This window comes from Pelophylax lessonae (assembly GCF_965119305.1).
Source record: "Pelophylax lessonae genome assembly, chromosome: 2".
Classification (NCBI taxonomy): domain Eukaryota; kingdom Metazoa; phylum Chordata; class Amphibia; order Anura; family Ranidae; genus Pelophylax; species Pelophylax lessonae.
Window position 1 is genome coordinate 240,294,736 of NC_138769.1, and position 17,234 is coordinate 240,311,969.

Here is a 17,234-nt window from a genome sequence, read left to right on the forward strand (position 1 = left end):
GTTGGCAGGCATTGGACCAAGGGGAGTCCCTTCATCCGGCGGGGTTTTATTAGTTGTGTCTCCAGTGGGGCATCCCGAGGTGGCTTTGTTGGTGTCCTGGCTCAACAGAAAGGAGCAGAGGTTTGTGGCTCAGTCGCGGATCCTCTGGCAGATGCCACGGATGCGCTGGTGACCCCGTGGGGGTCAGTATTGTCTGATTTACGCCTCATGCTTCTGCCAAGACTTCTATGCAGAAATGAGGCAGTAGGGATTCCGTTCATCTTAGTGGCCCTGGACTGGCCTCACCGGCCTGGTACACACTGATCTGGTGTGGCTGGTTGCCGACGTTCCTTGGGCGCTTCCTCTCGGGAGGATTTGCTGTCCCAAGGACCAATCTTCCATTCTGATTTACAGTCGCTGGCTTTTGATGGCTTAGCTGTTGAACGCCAAATGCTGATGGATAGAGGTTTGTCTGAGTTGGGGATTCCAGTGCTGTTTAAAAGCTAGGAAATCTTTTTCTAGGAAGATCTACAATCGTACGTGGAAGATGTACATTGCGTGGTGAGAGTCTCTTGGGGTTCATCCTCGCTCCTTTTTTTTTTTTTTTTTTGGGTGGCTAGAATCTTGACCTTCCTTCAGTGGGAGGTTGAGCAGAAACTGGTCTAGAGTACAATCAAGGGTCAGGTGTCGGCCTTGGCGGTCTTCTTTCAATGTCCCTTGGCCATATACTCCTTGGTGCATGCTTTACTTCAGGGAGTTAGTACATGGAATCATAAAAATGGCACCTGCTGCAGAACCCCCCCCCCCCTCCCCCGATGTCATTACGCTTTGTGTGGTCAATGGGCGAGGCGTGTGTTCCATCGCAGCCTCAGACTGAGTCACTGCCCCTGGTTGGGCTCCACCATTCCATCATCTCCTTGCTGCTGGACAGCTTAGGAAGATCGAGCCGCAGGGTCAGGAAGAGACCATGAGCAATTACACTTATGACACTTATTACACTTATTATGAGGCTCTGAGGAAGAGGCGAAGCCTCGAAACGCCTTAGCCTTTCACAAATTCAGGGGACAACTCGCCCTCGGATCCCTATGTTGAGGACTGTGTTCCTTATGGGATATGCTTTAATCAAGAACTCGTTTGTGAGTATTTTTAATCTTTTCTTTTAAATAAACCTTCCAAAGGATAATGCACTAGGCCGGTGCGCCCCTGTGTTTGCTTGTCGTTTTACAGTGTTTCCAGACTTCCCTGGTCGTTCAAGGGGCAGCAAGGCCATAGTATTTTTTCCTGGGTTGTCGTGTCCATAGCTCCAGAAACAGCTGCAAGATCCCATTAGAGGTGGACAAGAGACTACACCTCTCTGAGCACAGGGAACTGGTGCTTTGCACCAAACTTTTATATACTGCAATTACACTTATGTCCATCCATCCTGTAAGTGTTTTTATTCTCGTGTAGTTTTACCAGCTGCACTTAGAGCTGCCTTCTCCTTTTCCTTTCTTCAGGGAGTTAGGCACTTGACCCCTCCAGTGCAATCTCTGTTGCTTCCTTGGGACCTCAATTTGGTGCTCTGTTCTCTAGAAGCCTTTTGAGAACATTCTGGAGATTCCCCTGCTTATGCTGTCCCAGAAAGTGGCCTTTTTGGTGGCTTTCACCTCTGCGTGCAGGGTGTCTGAATTTGCGGTGTTACCCTGTCGTTCACCTTTCTTGGTGGTTCACGGTGGTAAGGTGGTTCTTTGCCCCGGTCTGTCGTTCCCTCCTCAGGTTGTCTTTCATTTGAGTGAAGACATTGTGTTGCCTTCCCTGTGTACCAGGTCAAAACATCCAAAGAAAATTGTTTTGCATGCCTTGGATGTGGTCCGGGCAATTAGGGTGTACCTGGCAGCTACGGAGTATTTTAAGAAATCAAAATCCCAGTTTGTGCTTACGGATGGGCCTCGGAAAGAGTTGTCCGCTTCCTCTGCGACTATTTCCAGATGGATCATACAGACTGTGATTCAGTCCATCAAGGGTCAAGTTCCTCCTTTCCCTCTCCCTGTCCCTGTCAAGGCGCATTCTACTCGGGCGCTCAGTGCCTCCTGGGCCTTCCGTCATCGGGCGTCGGTGACGCAGGTTTGCAAGGCGGTAACCTGGTTGTCCATGCACACATTTACAATGTTCTATAAAGTCGATGTGTTGGCAACTGCGGATGCTTCCTTTGGCCGCAAGGTTTTGCAGGCTGCTGTTTAGAGGACCTGGTCCTCTTTGAGCGTATATTGTTTTTTTTCAGTTGCGCTCCAGTTGTTTTGGATGAGCTCCTTTTTACCTGGTTGGCTATAGTTTAGCCTTCAGAGTTTTTTTTTTTTTCTCTGTTCCCACCCCTCTCGTTTAACACTGCTTTGAGACGTTGCAATGATTAAATGCCATTTCTCTGATGTTCATTGTAGGGATAGACCAATATGGTTTTTTTTTCAGGGCCAATCCTGATATTTTGGTCATAACGTATCCGCCGATATGTGCCGATATTTTGTACATTTTAAAGTTAATTAAATAAATTTTTGTTAATTTTTGTTTAATACTTAATGGCTGGCTGGCACCCTGTGGTGGGTGGGTGGCTGGCTGGCACCCTGTGGTGGGTGGCTGGCTTGTACAGGGCCTGTGGGGGCGGCTGGCTGTCTGGCACCCTTTCTGTGGGTGGCTTGCTGGTACCCTGTCTGTGGGTGGCTGTGGCTGGCTGGTAAAGGGCCTGTGGGTGGCTGGCACCAGGCTGCTGTGGGTGGGTGTATGGCTGTGATACACTCCCACGAGACTAGTCCCGACTCCAGACGAGGCTGTCTAAGGCGAGGGAGGCGGCCTAAGAAGGCAGAATGATGTCACAAAAATATCGGCCAGTTCCGGGGCCAATAACGATAGATCAGGGAAAATGCATATCGGCCCCTGATGTATCGGCCTTGTCGATTAATCTGTCTATCCCTAGTTCATTGACACACCGCATCCACCCCTGTGTGGAGTTGTAATTCTTCTGACACTGCTTGTAACAAAACTGAGTATCGCTAGCGGAGAGAGGGTGTATACCCCCTGGGACTGCCCATAGGCGTAGCCAGACTTTTTTTTCTGCCTAGTGTTCTTCTCCTGTAGGGGGCAGTATAACCCAATGGTTATGAAGATCAGAAGCTGTGTTCATCAATGAACATCAGAGAAATGGATTTTACGGTAATTCAAAATCCAATTTTTTTGACTGGAGCTACACTTAAAAAATTTACCTGTTCCAACTTTCATACAAATTCTACTGAACAAACCTACAGACTCTTATCTTGTTTGTAACCTGGGGACTGCTTGTAATATAGCCTTTCCCAGACATCCTACAGCAGAGGATGTTCAAAGTCTACATTACAGCAGAGAAAAAAATTAATTTACCTTGCTCCCTCTTTTTCCTAATGCAGCAATTGGCAGACCCTTTTTTTTCCAAAGGTCTGCAACCAAAATCCCACATGCAGCCTCTAGGAGGAGTATTCGACAAGGCACAATAGATGTCGTCTTCCTTCTCATGTAGAATATCCTGCCAATCTACATTTTCCGAGAACCCTCAGCCAGCAGTCAGTGTGAGCTGGCTCTTTGGAAGTTGCCTATACACTAGAAGGCCAGTGTATGTAGGTTGAATAGGTGGTGATAAGGGAGCTGAGATTCCCCTATTATAACCACAGCTGTGAGCAGGACACTTGCATTTGTTCGATGCCAGTGTTGTCACACAGCACTTAGCGGTGCTGGGATATGAATGGGCAACTGACATTATAATGGCAGCCCACACTGTAAATTAAAAAAAATGTAAAAACAGGCCACATGTAACGTCCAACAGTGACCATGACACCAGGGGACTTACAGGGTGTGTACCTGACAGCCAGGTCACAGAGGATAAAACAGGACATAATTCAGCCTGAAAGTTAAACCACATCCATAGACTGAACAGAGCCTTTGCTATGAGACTTGTGGAATACAAGTGGGTAAGCAGAAAAGCAGCATCTGTATGGTCATAAGGAGGGAAAGAGGCACTTAAGAAAACATGACATTGTGGAGTTAAGCTTTAGGTAAAAATCATCTTTTGTGCCCATCTTATTTCTGAAGCTTGTCCACCCTATTCCTTTTGTCTGGAGGATCGCCATTCCCAAACACCCATTGCAGGCTCTTTGCTGTGTCTCAAATACTGAAAGCCTGATTTAAGAAAGTGTGCATAACATTTCTGCAACCACCAGTCTAACCTGCCTTGGATTTGAATGAATGATATTTGTTAAAACAGCCAGTTCAAAGCAACACTTTTAATAAACGTTGTCCCAAATGAAAACTGAATTCAGTAACTATTCACAGAATTATTACTCGCAAATCTGTAGTTTGGGAGATTTTATTGGATCTTGTAATTTTTTTTTTTAAGGCCTATTGTAGTGGATTTCACCAGTTTCATCTTCTGCTTCTTTCATTTAGAGAACATTCCTGAGAAGTGGACACCAGAAGTAAAACATTTCTGTCCAAATGTGCCCATTATTTTAGTTGGTAACAAGAAGGATCTCCGAAATGATGAACATACCAGGAGGGAGTTAACAAAGATGAAGCAGGTGGGTTGCTCAGGCTTATTGTGAAGGTGTGCTTGTAAAGGCATTTTTGCCTAACTCTTGGGTAGAGATGAGCAACATGTTAAAGCTGAACTCTGGGGAGATGTCAAAACTAGCCTTGTGGTGCACCCAGCACTACTTGGGGCTAAATGCTTATTTTGTCTAGGGTACTGTTATAAAACTGTTTTGCTTACCTCATCCCTCACGCCCCCAGTCTTTCTTCTCCCTGATTGTTCCTCAGAAGCCGATTCTCTTCAGTGCTCTGTCCATTGGTCATACTCTAAAGCAGGGCTCAAAATTTAAAGTCCTGAGCTACTAGCCAGGCCTTAAGGGTTACTCGCCACCAGTTGCCCCACCCAACTCCTACCCTGCCCCGCCCCTAATTCTGCCCCTAAACACGCCCTCATAAATTATCTCATAAAATTACACTGTTAAATGTTTTTGCTTTAATGCAGAAGTTACAAAAATAAAAATTAATAACGTTTTCAGTGACCATCAGTGCAGCCTATCAGTGACCATCAGTGCAGCATCATCAATAAAGCTTATCAGTGCGGCCTCAACAGAGCCCATCAGTGAAACCTAAACAGTGCCCATCAATGCAGCCTCCCCTGTGCCCATTAAAGCAGCCTCACCCATGCCCATTAAAGCAGCCTCACCCATGCCCATTAAAGCAGCCTCACCCATGCCCATCAAAGCAGTCTCACCCATGCCCATCAAAGCAGTCTCGCCCGTGTATGTCAATGCAGCCTCACATCAGAAGGATGCACGTGTCACATGGCTCAATCCATTGCAGACCCCGCATGTGACACAATGGGGCATGCACATGTTGGGGAGCAGGCCAGCCCTATACCTGGACATATAGTGCCAAAGTAGTATAATACCCAGTGACAAACGATAGCGATTGTAAACAGCATCCAGCCCCAATATATATGTGGCTGGGATGAAGAAAAGCCAGGGAAGGAAAAGCAAAGCATATATCCGTCCCCAAATATTGGAGGTGGATCCATAGAGGACAAAAATAAAGGAAACAAAAATGAGATGGGTAAAAAATAATACGAATAAATAGTAAAGTGAAAGTGAGCACGAGTAAATATTGGCAGACTCTCTTACATCTTTACAGATACCAGGCAGATATATTTCCAGCAAGAGAAAACATGGTATCGATACAGAGGACATATACAGATACATTGGGGTGTATATAAAAATGTATACAACATGATGCATGAATATACATGAATCATAGACAAGCTTTCGATTAAACCAAAAAGAAGGAAGTGAGAATTGGGAAAACCAAGAGAAGAAAGGAAGTGCAATCATAGATTCACCTCAGAACCTGGCCGGATAATGACAGAGCGGCGGATCATCCCACTGTTGTAATTGTAATTGCCGGGCGCTCGGTGACACACAGTCCCGCCTCCTAGCCCGGCTTCTTTGATAGACAGAACACCTGGCCAACCAGGACGTGAAGCGTCTATCAAAGAAGCCGGGCTAGGAGGCGGGACTGTGTGTGTCACCGAGCGCCCGGCAATTACAATTACAACTGTCCATTTACATAGATGCATCAGACAGAAGCTCCTGGGCATGAGAGGATGTATCGATCATAGATTCACCTCAGAACCTGGCCGGATAATGACAGAGCGGCGGATCATCCCGCTGTAACAGTTGTAATTGTAATTGCCGGGCGCGCGGTGACACACACAGTCCCGCCTCCTAGCCCGGCTTCTTTGATAGACGTCTCACGTCCTGGTTGGCCAGGTGTTCTGTCTATCAAAGAAGCCGGGCTAGGAGGCGGGACTGTGTGTGTCACCGAGCGCCCGACAATTACAACTGTTACAGCGGGATAATCCGCCGCTCTGTCATTATCCGGCCAGGTTCTGAGGTGAATCTATGATCGATACATCCTCTCATGCCCAGGAGCTTCTGTCTGATGCATCGGCTGGGCTGGCCGGCTTTCCTCCTCATCTCCTCTCTTCACCTGATCGGCTCCCGGAGCAGCCCCACGCTCGCTCGCCATAAATAATTTTCCACTCGCAAAATGCGAGCAGGCGAGTGGAAAATTTGAGGGCTGCTCTAAAGTAGTCCCATTCAGTGCAACTGTACAGTATTGTAAGTGAGGACGCAGAGGGTCTGTCAACAAGAGCATTGGAGGGAGGAGAGTGCTAGCTGCTGAGGGCTAAGGTAAGTAAAAAAATACTTTTCTCTTTCGTTCATTGATGGACACAGCTCCTGCACTTCATAACCATTGGGTTATACTACCCCCTACAGGTGTAGGACACTAGGCAGAAAAATATTCTGGCTATGCCTATGGGCAGTCCCAGGGGGTATACTCCCTCTCCCTGCTATATGTACTCAGTTTGTTTTTTCTGCCTAGTCAAGAGAAGGGGCCTAGTTCCTTGCTGGGATCCCTGGTCCTGGCAATTTTTTTCCTTTTTACAAGGAACGTTTTTCTCTTGTTTTTCCTGTGAGATCTACAATCAACTGCCGGACTGGGACGGGGGCTGGCCCGTGAGGTAAACGCCTCGCAAGGCCGCACACGACCAGGGTCTCGGCCCGAGTTGCAGCATTCCTCCTGGCCGACAGCCCCCCATTTCGATGGCGAGGGGTTCTGTCAGGAGGGGTGCCCACCTGGTTCCTAGTATGGTGTGTAGCTGTCTCTCCCTGGAGGGTTTTGGTGTGGACGTGGGCCCCTCCTTGGGACGGTCAAACCCCCAGGTTACCCTCCTTCCCGTCAGGCACCCCCCTTTCATCTGTCCCCCATCCTACCCCCCCCCCCTCCACTTATGCTGGGGCTGTGTGGGTGGATCCTAAGGTGCAGCAAGGATCTGCAGTCCAGACAACTGTAATGTATAAAGAGAAATAGCCGCACTCCAACTTGAAGGTGAAAAATATAAAATCTGTTTTTATCCGTATCCAAAAGATAAAATCAATTCAAAGTGTATCCATAATACAGTCAGAGACAAGAGATGAACGCATAGTAGTTGACGCGTTTCACGGATAAACGTCTGCTTAGTCGTAACCAATATCTGTGAAACGTGTCAACTACTATACGTTCATCTCTTGTCTCTGACTGTATTATGGATACACTTTGAATTGATTTTATCTTTTGGATACGAATAAAACAGATTTTATATTTTTCACCTTCAAGTTGGTCTATCCACCTCCTGGGGTAGGGAAAGGGCGCTATGCTGGCGATAGGGGCTGGGGTGCACCTCCAGCGACCAAACGATCAGCTGTGCAGGGGGGAAGGGGGCGTGTTTGCACCTGGTGGGGGCTTCTGCCAGGCCCCCTCGTCGTACCTCGGTCTGTCCTTGAGGCCTAGGGATCCCTCCTGGGAGCCTCATGGTGCCGACATTTTGCTGTAGCCTGTGTTTTTTTTTTTTTTTTTGCATGGCGGCCATGTTTGTGAAGTCTGGCGGCCATTTTGCTGTGGTCTGCCATTGAAAATGGCAGGGGCCAGGACAGTGGAGCCCTGTGGGCAGCGATTTTTCGGCGTTGGGAGCCCCTGCTCATCCCCTGGTGCTGACTCCTGGATCTTTTCACTTCATGATCGCCGCACGTGAGTGCAGATTACCCTGGTGACTGCAGGTGCCTGTTTCTGCTGGGCGGTGGAGTTCTCTCCCTCTCTGCTGAGAACCGCTTGGTGCTTTGTGCCTGGCAACCGGGTGGCAATGCCAGCACGGTGGGGGTTGTCCCTTGCAGTGTTTTGTACTTTTTGTGGGGTCCCCCTGGTGACTAGTGGAGTCTTTGGAGCACATCCCCCACCTGACCCCCTTCTCTGGGGCTGCGGGGCACTCTTGGTCCCAACCATCCATTGATGCACTAACGGCGGTCCTGGAGTCCTTTGTGTCCCGAGTGGAGGTGGCTTTCAGGCTACGGGCTAGCAAAAAGTACCTCCCGCCTTATCAGATCCTGAATCTGATTTGGCTGCACGAACCTGGGTCACCGTGCTGGGTCTGCGACCACGTACTGGAATCCTCAGATAGTGAGGATGATTCCTCCACATCTGCAACCGTGCACGAAAAGGCGCTAGTGGAAGCACTGATTGTATCTGTGCGCGAGACCTTAAAAATGGAGGACGCAGCTGCAGCGGAGGCTCAGGTTTCCTTTGGCACTCGCAAGCCATTCAGATCAGCCAAGGTGTTTCCTTTCCCCGCCTATTTTGACAGAATTGTCGCTAAAGACTGGGGATGACCTTGTGGTCCCTAAAGCGGTTTACTAGGCGTTAACCCCTATGAGGTGGGCTAAGCTTTTACGGCGTGACCTCCCCCTTGCTTTTGCTGAGCTGGCGGACCAACTGGTCCAGGGGCTGGAGTTTATCTGCAATGCCTCTTTTTGTGATGCGGCTCCCCTAGTGGCTTGGCTCTCTGTTTCGGCAGTGGTCCTTCGGTGTGCCTTTTGGCTTAAATGCTGGTCTGCAGACCAGACTTCTAAAAAGGCCTTGACTGTTCTCCCCTTTAGAGGGGATCGACTGTTTGGGGCTACCCTGGATGACATCATTAAAGGGTAACTCCACTTTTGGGGGGGAAAAAATCAGCAAATAAAGAAAAACCGATATAGCGTATACAATTGCAACACAAATCGTATTGTAATTGAATGTTATTAAAATTTAACTTTCCTTTATAATCTGCAGCTGTTGTAATTTTCTGAAAATGCAATATGGCTACCTGGGGCTGTTCTGTACACAGAATGTGTACTGATCACACCTCAGAAACATTTCCTGCTTGTATGATTGGCTCACCAATTTTCCAAGAAGTCTGACTAAGATACAAGTCAGATTTCTGGCGTCCCCTGCAACAAAAATGTAATTTTTGGTGAGATACTTCCAATAGGAACATGTCTAAAGGGATGCAGGCCCAGCAGCTTTCCTCATTAGAGCGCTGCAGCTGCCACAGCTGACAGATCATTATGAAACCACTCCCATTAGACCAGGGGTGTCCAAACTTTTTTCAGAGGGCCAGAAGTGAACATGCATTAGGGCTGACCATTTTGCCTGACATTCTTTGGACCATTAAATTAAATGCAAAGTAACTAATTTTATACAAAGTTTATTGCAAACTGCATACGTCATTTCGTCACATGGATGACCAATCTAAACAGGTTTTTCTCTATCGCTCATTGACAGACGTAGTCCTCGGTGATACAGCACCTTCGGGTTATGTTGCCTCCACAGGAGTAGGACTAGACAGGAAATAAAATGCTCTGGCCACACCCTAGGGGCAGTCCCAGAGGGTATATCCTCTCTCTCTCTGCCTCAGCAAATCAGTTTTTTTCTGTCTAGTCAGGAGTAAGGACCTAGATACCTTGCTGGGATCTTCGGTCCTGGCAGGATTTTTTTCTTAGAAAATAATTTTTTAAGACAGCTTTTTTTTTCTCCAGTGTTCCTGTGAGATCTTCAAGCAAGAAAGCTGAACTGGGCGACGGGCTGGATGTTGAGATCCAGTGGTCACCCCAGTTCAGCCTACGAGCGCGTGCAGGCCCTAGCTCCGCGCTGGGTCGGCCGCGACATAGTCCCACTGGACGGGGACTGACCCTGCGAGTTAAACGTCTCGCTGAAACGCCAAAGACCATGAGTCACGGCGCCCGTATTGGTCGACAGCCCTCCCACCCCGGTGGAGAGGGGTACTGTCAGGAGTTGGCGCCCGCCTGGTTCCGGTATGGTGAGTAGTATGTTCCCCCTTTCCCCCTGACGGGTCTTGTGGTGAACGCGGGCCCCTCTCTGTAATGGTAAGGATGGGTTCCCCTCTATCCTATAACATGTCACAGATCCCCCTAATTGAGTGTGATTTTTGTGTACAAGAAGCCAGGAGGCTTGGTTTAGGAGCTGACAATCTAATTGTAAAGATGTGTAAATGATTGTAGTCAGTGGCAGTACTAGAACTTTACTGTGATAGTATAAGGTATCCTACCTGTCAGTAGCCACAGGGCGATGTCTATACATGTATACTGCATTCCAGATCATTCCTCCAGCTAAGCAGCGGACCGCATACGGCCCGCTAGGGTCCGGTACCTCCGACCACGCTGACCACCATGAGGGTGAAGGGTTGTGAGGCCGAGATCCTTCTGCAGACATGCCGCTATTCTGTGCAGGCCGCCGCCATTGTCTGGTAGATCGCACGAGGCCGCCATTTTGGTGTAGCCTCGTGTCTCCAGCATGGGGGTGGCCATGTTTGAGGTGACTCAAACACCTCATGGAGCCAGGGGGAGGAGCCGGCAGGCGTGTTAAGGGGCGGAGCCGCCTCTTTTACCCAGGAAATAGGGCCAAAGACTTCCTGTCTGTAACAAGACAAGCACTGAGCAAGCTGATGAAAACTTCTGTGCATCAGGGATGAGCCTTGGGGTCTGTCTCTCTCTCTGTGGGGTCCAAAAAGGCAGGTAACACTGAGGGGCGCTGTTGCGACTGGGGGACACAAGTTTTTTTTTTTACTTTGTCATTTTTTGTCGCTGGCAAGTGTCTTGTATAATTATTGACCCTGCCGCATAGGTATCCCCACCTGATCCCCTCAAGGTGGCCGCAGGACCCTCCAGTACCCCACTTGTTTTTAATGCATTATCGGCAATTTTGGAGTCTTTGGTATCCCGGGTGGAGGTGGCCTGTCAGGGACGGGGGTCAAGTAGCGACCCCCGCCTACCCCTATTGTTTATCAGATACTTCAGATACGGATTCGGAACTGGTCAATGCAGTTGCAGGTCCCTCTTAGGGGGCTGTTGTCTCAGGTAATATCTCCTCAGCAGTGAGGAGCACGTTTCTGCCTCTGCCATAGCACAAGAGTGGTGGATGCACTAGTTGTGTCCGTCCGGGAAACCTTTAGTCTTGAGGTTACACCGGCAGAGGTAGCTGAGACTGAGATTCCTTTTTGGTACTTGTTAGCCTACCAAAAGGGCGAAGGATTTTCCTTTACCCAAATGGGGTCGTTTTGAAACGAACCCCTGTTATTTCCAAACGCATGGCTAGGTGCTATCCGTTTGAGGTATTCCTCTTTATAGGATAGACGGTACCACCTGCTGTCTTGCCACAGACTGTTAGGATAAAAAGACCTCGTAACTAACGAGGACCTTCCTTTTCTGCTCATATAGAGTTGTTAGTTCCGCGAGGGCGGGGGGCGATAAGGCGAAACCCTCCAAAGCCCCTTTAGAGGGGTTTCAAAGGGCGCTGGTCGGGTAAACAAAGAGTCCGGCTCAGCCAAGCCTGAAGAATATAGCCTGATGCGCCCCTACCCATCTCTGGGGTGGGGGGGGGATGTCTTCACCGGTTTCTGGAGGACACAGGATCGAGTTTCGATCACTTCCACCGGTGCGATTCTGCCCTTCTAACATTGAACGGTTTCAGGGGTTCTATTCGAACCTATTCACAATGCCCAGGAAAGAGGGCAAGGTGCGTCCAAATCTGGACTTGGGAAGAAATGGAGTCCATCCGTACAGTGGTGGCCTCCCTGCATAAAAGAGATTTCCTGGCGTCCATAGACATATAGGATGCCTATCTTTATATCCCCATCATCGCAGGACATCAGCGTTTTTTCGCTTTACCAAAGATCATCCCTGGTTCCCACCAGGAGACTGAACTATCTGGGCCTAAGGTTGGATACATCCTGGGCAAGAGAGTTTCTCCTTGCTGGGAAACTCCAGAAGGTTCAGTCAACGATTCGGATGTTGCTGTCCGTCAATTGGCTGGGACTGATGGTGGCCTTCTTAGAGGCAGTACCGTATACCCAGTCTCATACCCGAATTCTCCTGAAGGAGATTCTTTTTTAATGGAATCAGAATTCCGATTCCCTGGACAATCGGATCCGGTTGAGCGAGCGGACCAGGAAGTCTCCGATGCTCAACCAGGGGAAGTCATTTCTTCCGATAGTATCCAGATTACCAATAAGGGTATCGGAATTGAGAGTGATCAGATTTTGTCTGATTTACTGGATCGAGCAGCTCTAGAGCAGCCCGATTCGGATCCAATCGCATATGGCCTCTTCATCCAGAGGTTTTTTCCCTAGCTGTCCCTTCATTGGGACATCCCGGATGTGGATCTGTTGGCACCTTGGCCTAACAGGAAGGTGCGGAGGTTTGTAGCTCGCGCCACGATCCTCTAGCGGACGCAGCAGAAACGCTGATCGCCCCGTGGGGGCAGTATCAGCTACGGCATGCCTTCCATCCTCTCAAGTTGCTGGGGGAACTTCTTCGCAGGATAGAGGTGGAGGGAATTCCAGTTATTCTGGAAATTCTGGATTGACCTCGTCAAACCTGGTACGCCGACTTGGCGAGGCTAGTCGCGGACGCTCCTTGGAGACTTCCTCTCAGGGAGGATTTGCGGTCTCAGGGACCGATCTTCCATCTTGCTTTACAGTCGCTGGCTTAATGGCCTGGCCATTGAGACCCAGGTACTGAAGGACAAGGGAGTGTCAGCTTCAGTTATTCCTACCTCCAGTTAAAGCAAGGAAAGCGACTTCCAGCACATGGAAGTCTTATATTGCATGGTGTGAATCTATTGGATTTTCCCCACATACCTATTCGGTGACCCGAATTTTGGTCTGTCTGCAACAAGGGGTTGAGCAGAAACTATCCTTGAGCACGATCAAGGGTCAGGTTTTCGGCATTAGCAATCTTCTTTCAAGAAACCTTTGGCTAATCATTCCTTGGTGCGGAATTTCATCCAGGGGGTGCGACATCTGGCTCCGCCAGTGCGCGCACCCTTACCGCCTGGTATCTTAATTTAGTGTGGTCGGTTCTTCAGAAACTTCTCTTTGAAGATATTAGGGAGATTCCCTTGCTTACATTCCCAGAAGGTGGCCTTCTTGGTGGCCATTACTTCTCTACGCAGGGTGTCAGAACTGGCCGCATTATCCTGTCGTTCCCCAGATCTGGTGGTTCATAGGGATAAGGTGGTTCTTCTTCCGAATCCATCCTTCCTTCCTAAAGTGGTTTTCGTAAGACGGACTCACTTTTTGTGATCACGGATAGCCCTTGAAGGGGGTTGCCTGTGTCTGCCGCGACCATATCTACATGGATCAGTCAGACGGTGGTACAGGCTTATTCTATTAAGGGTCGGAATCCTCCGTTCCCTGTTAGGGCGCACTTCACTCGAGCGCTCAGTACTTCCTGGGCCTTTCGCCATCAGGCGTCAGTGGTCCAGGTATGTAAAGCGGCCACCTGGTCGTCGGTACATACCTTTACAAAATTTTATAAAATTGATGTGATGGCATCGGCGGATGCCTCATTTGGCCGCAAGGTTTTGCAGGCCGCAATTTGAGAAGACCGGTGGTCTACCTCCTAGGGTTTTTTTTCTGTTTGAAAATTTTTTTGTTGAGTCTCATCATTAAGGATGTGCATTGTAAACTTCTAGTTGGCACCGGTTGGGCCTTCTAGATTTGGATTTCATTTCCATTTTCCCACCCCTCATTTGTGATACTGCTCTGGGACTTCCCGAAGGTGCTGTATCACCGAGGACTACGTCTGTCAATGAGCGATAGAGAAAAATGGATTTTTGTAAAATCTTACCGTAAAATCCTTTTCTCTTAGCTCATTGACAGACGTAGTACCCGCCCCTCTGTTTTTTTGAGTTGGGTTGGATTAAATTCTCTAAAGACTGCTTTTATGACATAACTGATTTGCTGAGGCAGAGAGAGAGAAGATATACCCTCTGGGACTGCCCCTAGGGTGTGGCCAGAGCATTTTATTTCCTGTCTAGTCCTACTCCTGTGGAGGCAACATAACCCGAAGGTGCTGTATCACCGAGGACTACGTCTGTCAATGAGCTAAGAGAAAAGGATTTTACGGTAAGATTTTACAAAAATCCATTTTTAATCACTCTGCCTTTCATATCTGAAGGCCAGATGAAAAAGAAAAAAATCCAGGAAGATGAAATATGTCAGGAACATTGTAAAGTACATTACATATTATTGGTAATAAAGGTTGTAAACTTTTAAGTAAAAAATATGAACAGGAACATAACACCAAGTATACATGTTGTGTCCAAATCTATTTATAACTGATTTAGACCAACTGACAACTGAGATTTTACAATGTATTCAGCTCAATCCAGAGCAATGCGAGCTTCCTAATCAGTCACACAAGGGTTTACCACATATAAACGCTATATGAACCCACCAATGATGATTTTTAATGGCAGCAATAGTCATGAATGATGCCAATGTATTTTTCCAAATTACCTGTGGGGCCGTATTAAAGCAGCCTGTGGGCTGCAATCGGCCTGCGGGCCGGACTTTGGACATGCCTGCATTAGACCCACTCAGTACCTTCAGAATAACAAAAGGTAGGAATCTGCAACAAAGTTTAAAATCCCTGAGTTACTCTTTCCCCCTGTGGCACCTTTAAAGAGTCTTTCTCTATCGTTCATTGACGGATGCAGTCTCTGTTCTTCATAACAGTAAAGTTATGCTTCCCCCTACAGGAGTAGGAAACTAGGCAGAAAAAAAAAAGTTTTGGCTATGCCTATGGGCTGTCCCAGGAGGTATACTCCCTCTCTGCTATAGGATGTCAGTTTTAATCTGCGTAGTCAGGAGTGAGGACCTAGTTCCTTGCTGGTATCTCTGGTCCTGACCAAAGTTTTTTTTTTTTTTTTTTTTTTTTCTAGCAAGTTTTTCACCAGATTATTTTCCTGTGAGATCTACAAGCAACTATGCCGGATCTGGGTGACGGGCTGGATATATAGATCCAGTGGTCACCCCAGCTGGACAGCGAGCGCGCGCAGACCCTAGCTCCGCGCTAGTTCGACCGCAACATAGTCCCACCAGACAGGGACTGGCCCTGCGAGTTAAACGTCTGGCCAGGTCGCATACGACCGGGGTCTAGGGCTGAGTCGCAGCGTTCCTATTGGCCAACAGCCCCCCCACTTCGGCAGAGAGGAGTTCTGACAAGAGATGGCATCCGCCTGTTCCAGGTATGGTAAGTAAATGTTCCCCCCTCTCCCCCGGCGGGTTTTGGGGTGGAAGCGGGCCCCTCCTTTGAACGGTCGGACCCTCACTTCCCCTCTGTCCTGTCACTCCCCCCCCCTACTACTGGGGCTGTGGGGCGATTGGAGCTACTCTTGGGGGCTGGGACCAGGTGCGGGGGGCCTGAACAGGCGGGGGGGGTCTCATTTGTCACTCCAGGGCCCCTTTTCCTGTCGATCCCGTCCAGGAGTCTGGGGAGTCCCCTCGAGGGCCCCTAAAAGCTCCGTAGGCTGTGTGGGGCCGCCATTTTCTTGTAGCCCGTGTACTGAGGAAGTTCGGTGGCCATCTTGGTACATCCGAGCTCCCATTTTTGCGGTGGATTTCCATTGAATTTCAATGGCGGCCATGTTCTTGGAGTCCCTAGAGACGTTTATGTGGTGGTGGAGCCCCTCCCTATACCCTAGTGCAGTGGTTCCCAACTCCGGTCCTCGGGACCCACCAACAGGCCAGGTTTGTAAGATAACTAAATAACATCACAGGTGATCTCATTTGCTGTTCAGTGATTGCAGTATTGTAGTCTGCATCTCCCCAAGGTAATACTTAAATTCTGGCCTGTTGGTGGGTCCCGAGGACCGGAGTTGGGAACCACTGCCCTAGTGCTGATCGAAAATCTCTGCAGACACATGCTGTGCAGACGTTCTGGGCCTTCCTGGTGCATCTTTGGTGTTGGTGGCGAGTCTGGGGGGTCTCTCTCTCTCTCTCTCTCTCTCTCTGCTGGGGGGTCTCTGTGTGTTCTGCCTGAACTCTTGGGGGCGCTATAACGCAGTGGGAAGTTTTAAAAAATAAATAAATATTTTTTTTTTACTTTTGCTGTGGAAGTTGTCCCTGGTTCCTTCAATGAGACTGGACTATCTGGGCCTGACTTTGGATTTATGCTCAGCCAGGGTTTCTTCCTCTGGAAAAACCTCTTCAAAATCTCCAGCGATTCAGCTATTGCTTTCCAGTTCCCTTCGGACTTGTATGAGAGTTCTGGGACTGATGGTATCCTCCTTCGAGTCGCTACCTTTCGCTCAATTTCACACGAATACTCCAAAAGGAAATCCTTCTCAAATAGAACAAAGATCCAAATTCCCTGGACAATCAGATCCAGCTGAGCCAGGTGACCAGGGGGGTCCCTGATGTGGTGGCTTCGGTCGCCCACGCTCAATCAAGGAACATCCTTCCTCCCCTTATATTGGACAGGGATCACCATGGATTCCATTCTGTCTGGGTAGGGAGGTGTTCTAGGCAAGCTTTCTGATCAAGGGGTCTGGTCGCTGGAGGAATCCCGGGCACCAATCAATGTTCTGGAGCTGAGAGCGATCAGGCTTTGCCTAGTTCACTGGATGGAGTACCTTGGGGGCTGTCCAGTGCGCATTCAATGGGACAATGCCACGGCTGTGGCCTATGTCAATCACTAAGGGGGCACCAGGAGTGTCCTGGCGGCTATAGAGGGGGCGAGCATCATTAGTTGGACGGAACATTTTGTTCCAACTCTTTTCGCCGTTCACATTCTAGGAGTGGAAAATTGGCAGGCGGATTACCTCAAGACGACATGCCTTGGCTTCAGGGGAATGGTCTCCATCTGTAGGTGTTCCAGCAGCTGTGCCTTCGTTGGGGCACTCCAGACGTAGATCTGTTGGCGTCTCAGATAAACAGGTTTGTGGCCCATTCTTGGGACCCTCTGGCAGACGCCACAGACACGCCGGTGGCTCTGTGGGGTCAGTATCAGCTGATGTATGCCTTTCCCCCTCTCAAGTTG

At 48.9% G+C, this 17,234-nt stretch overlaps 1 protein-coding gene across 1 annotated transcript in view; it reads left to right on the forward strand.

Annotated features, from left to right (window-relative positions):
* Positions 1 to 17,234, forward strand: part of RHOC (ras homolog family member C) — a 149,940-nt gene that overhangs the window by 111,200 nt on the left and 21,506 nt on the right. Inside the window, exon 4 of the mRNA XM_082248430.1 lies at positions 4,426 to 4,556. Coding sequence (XP_082104556.1) covers positions 4,426 to 4,556 — 131 coding nt within the window. The remainder of the gene's footprint in view (positions 1 to 4,425; positions 4,557 to 17,234) is intronic.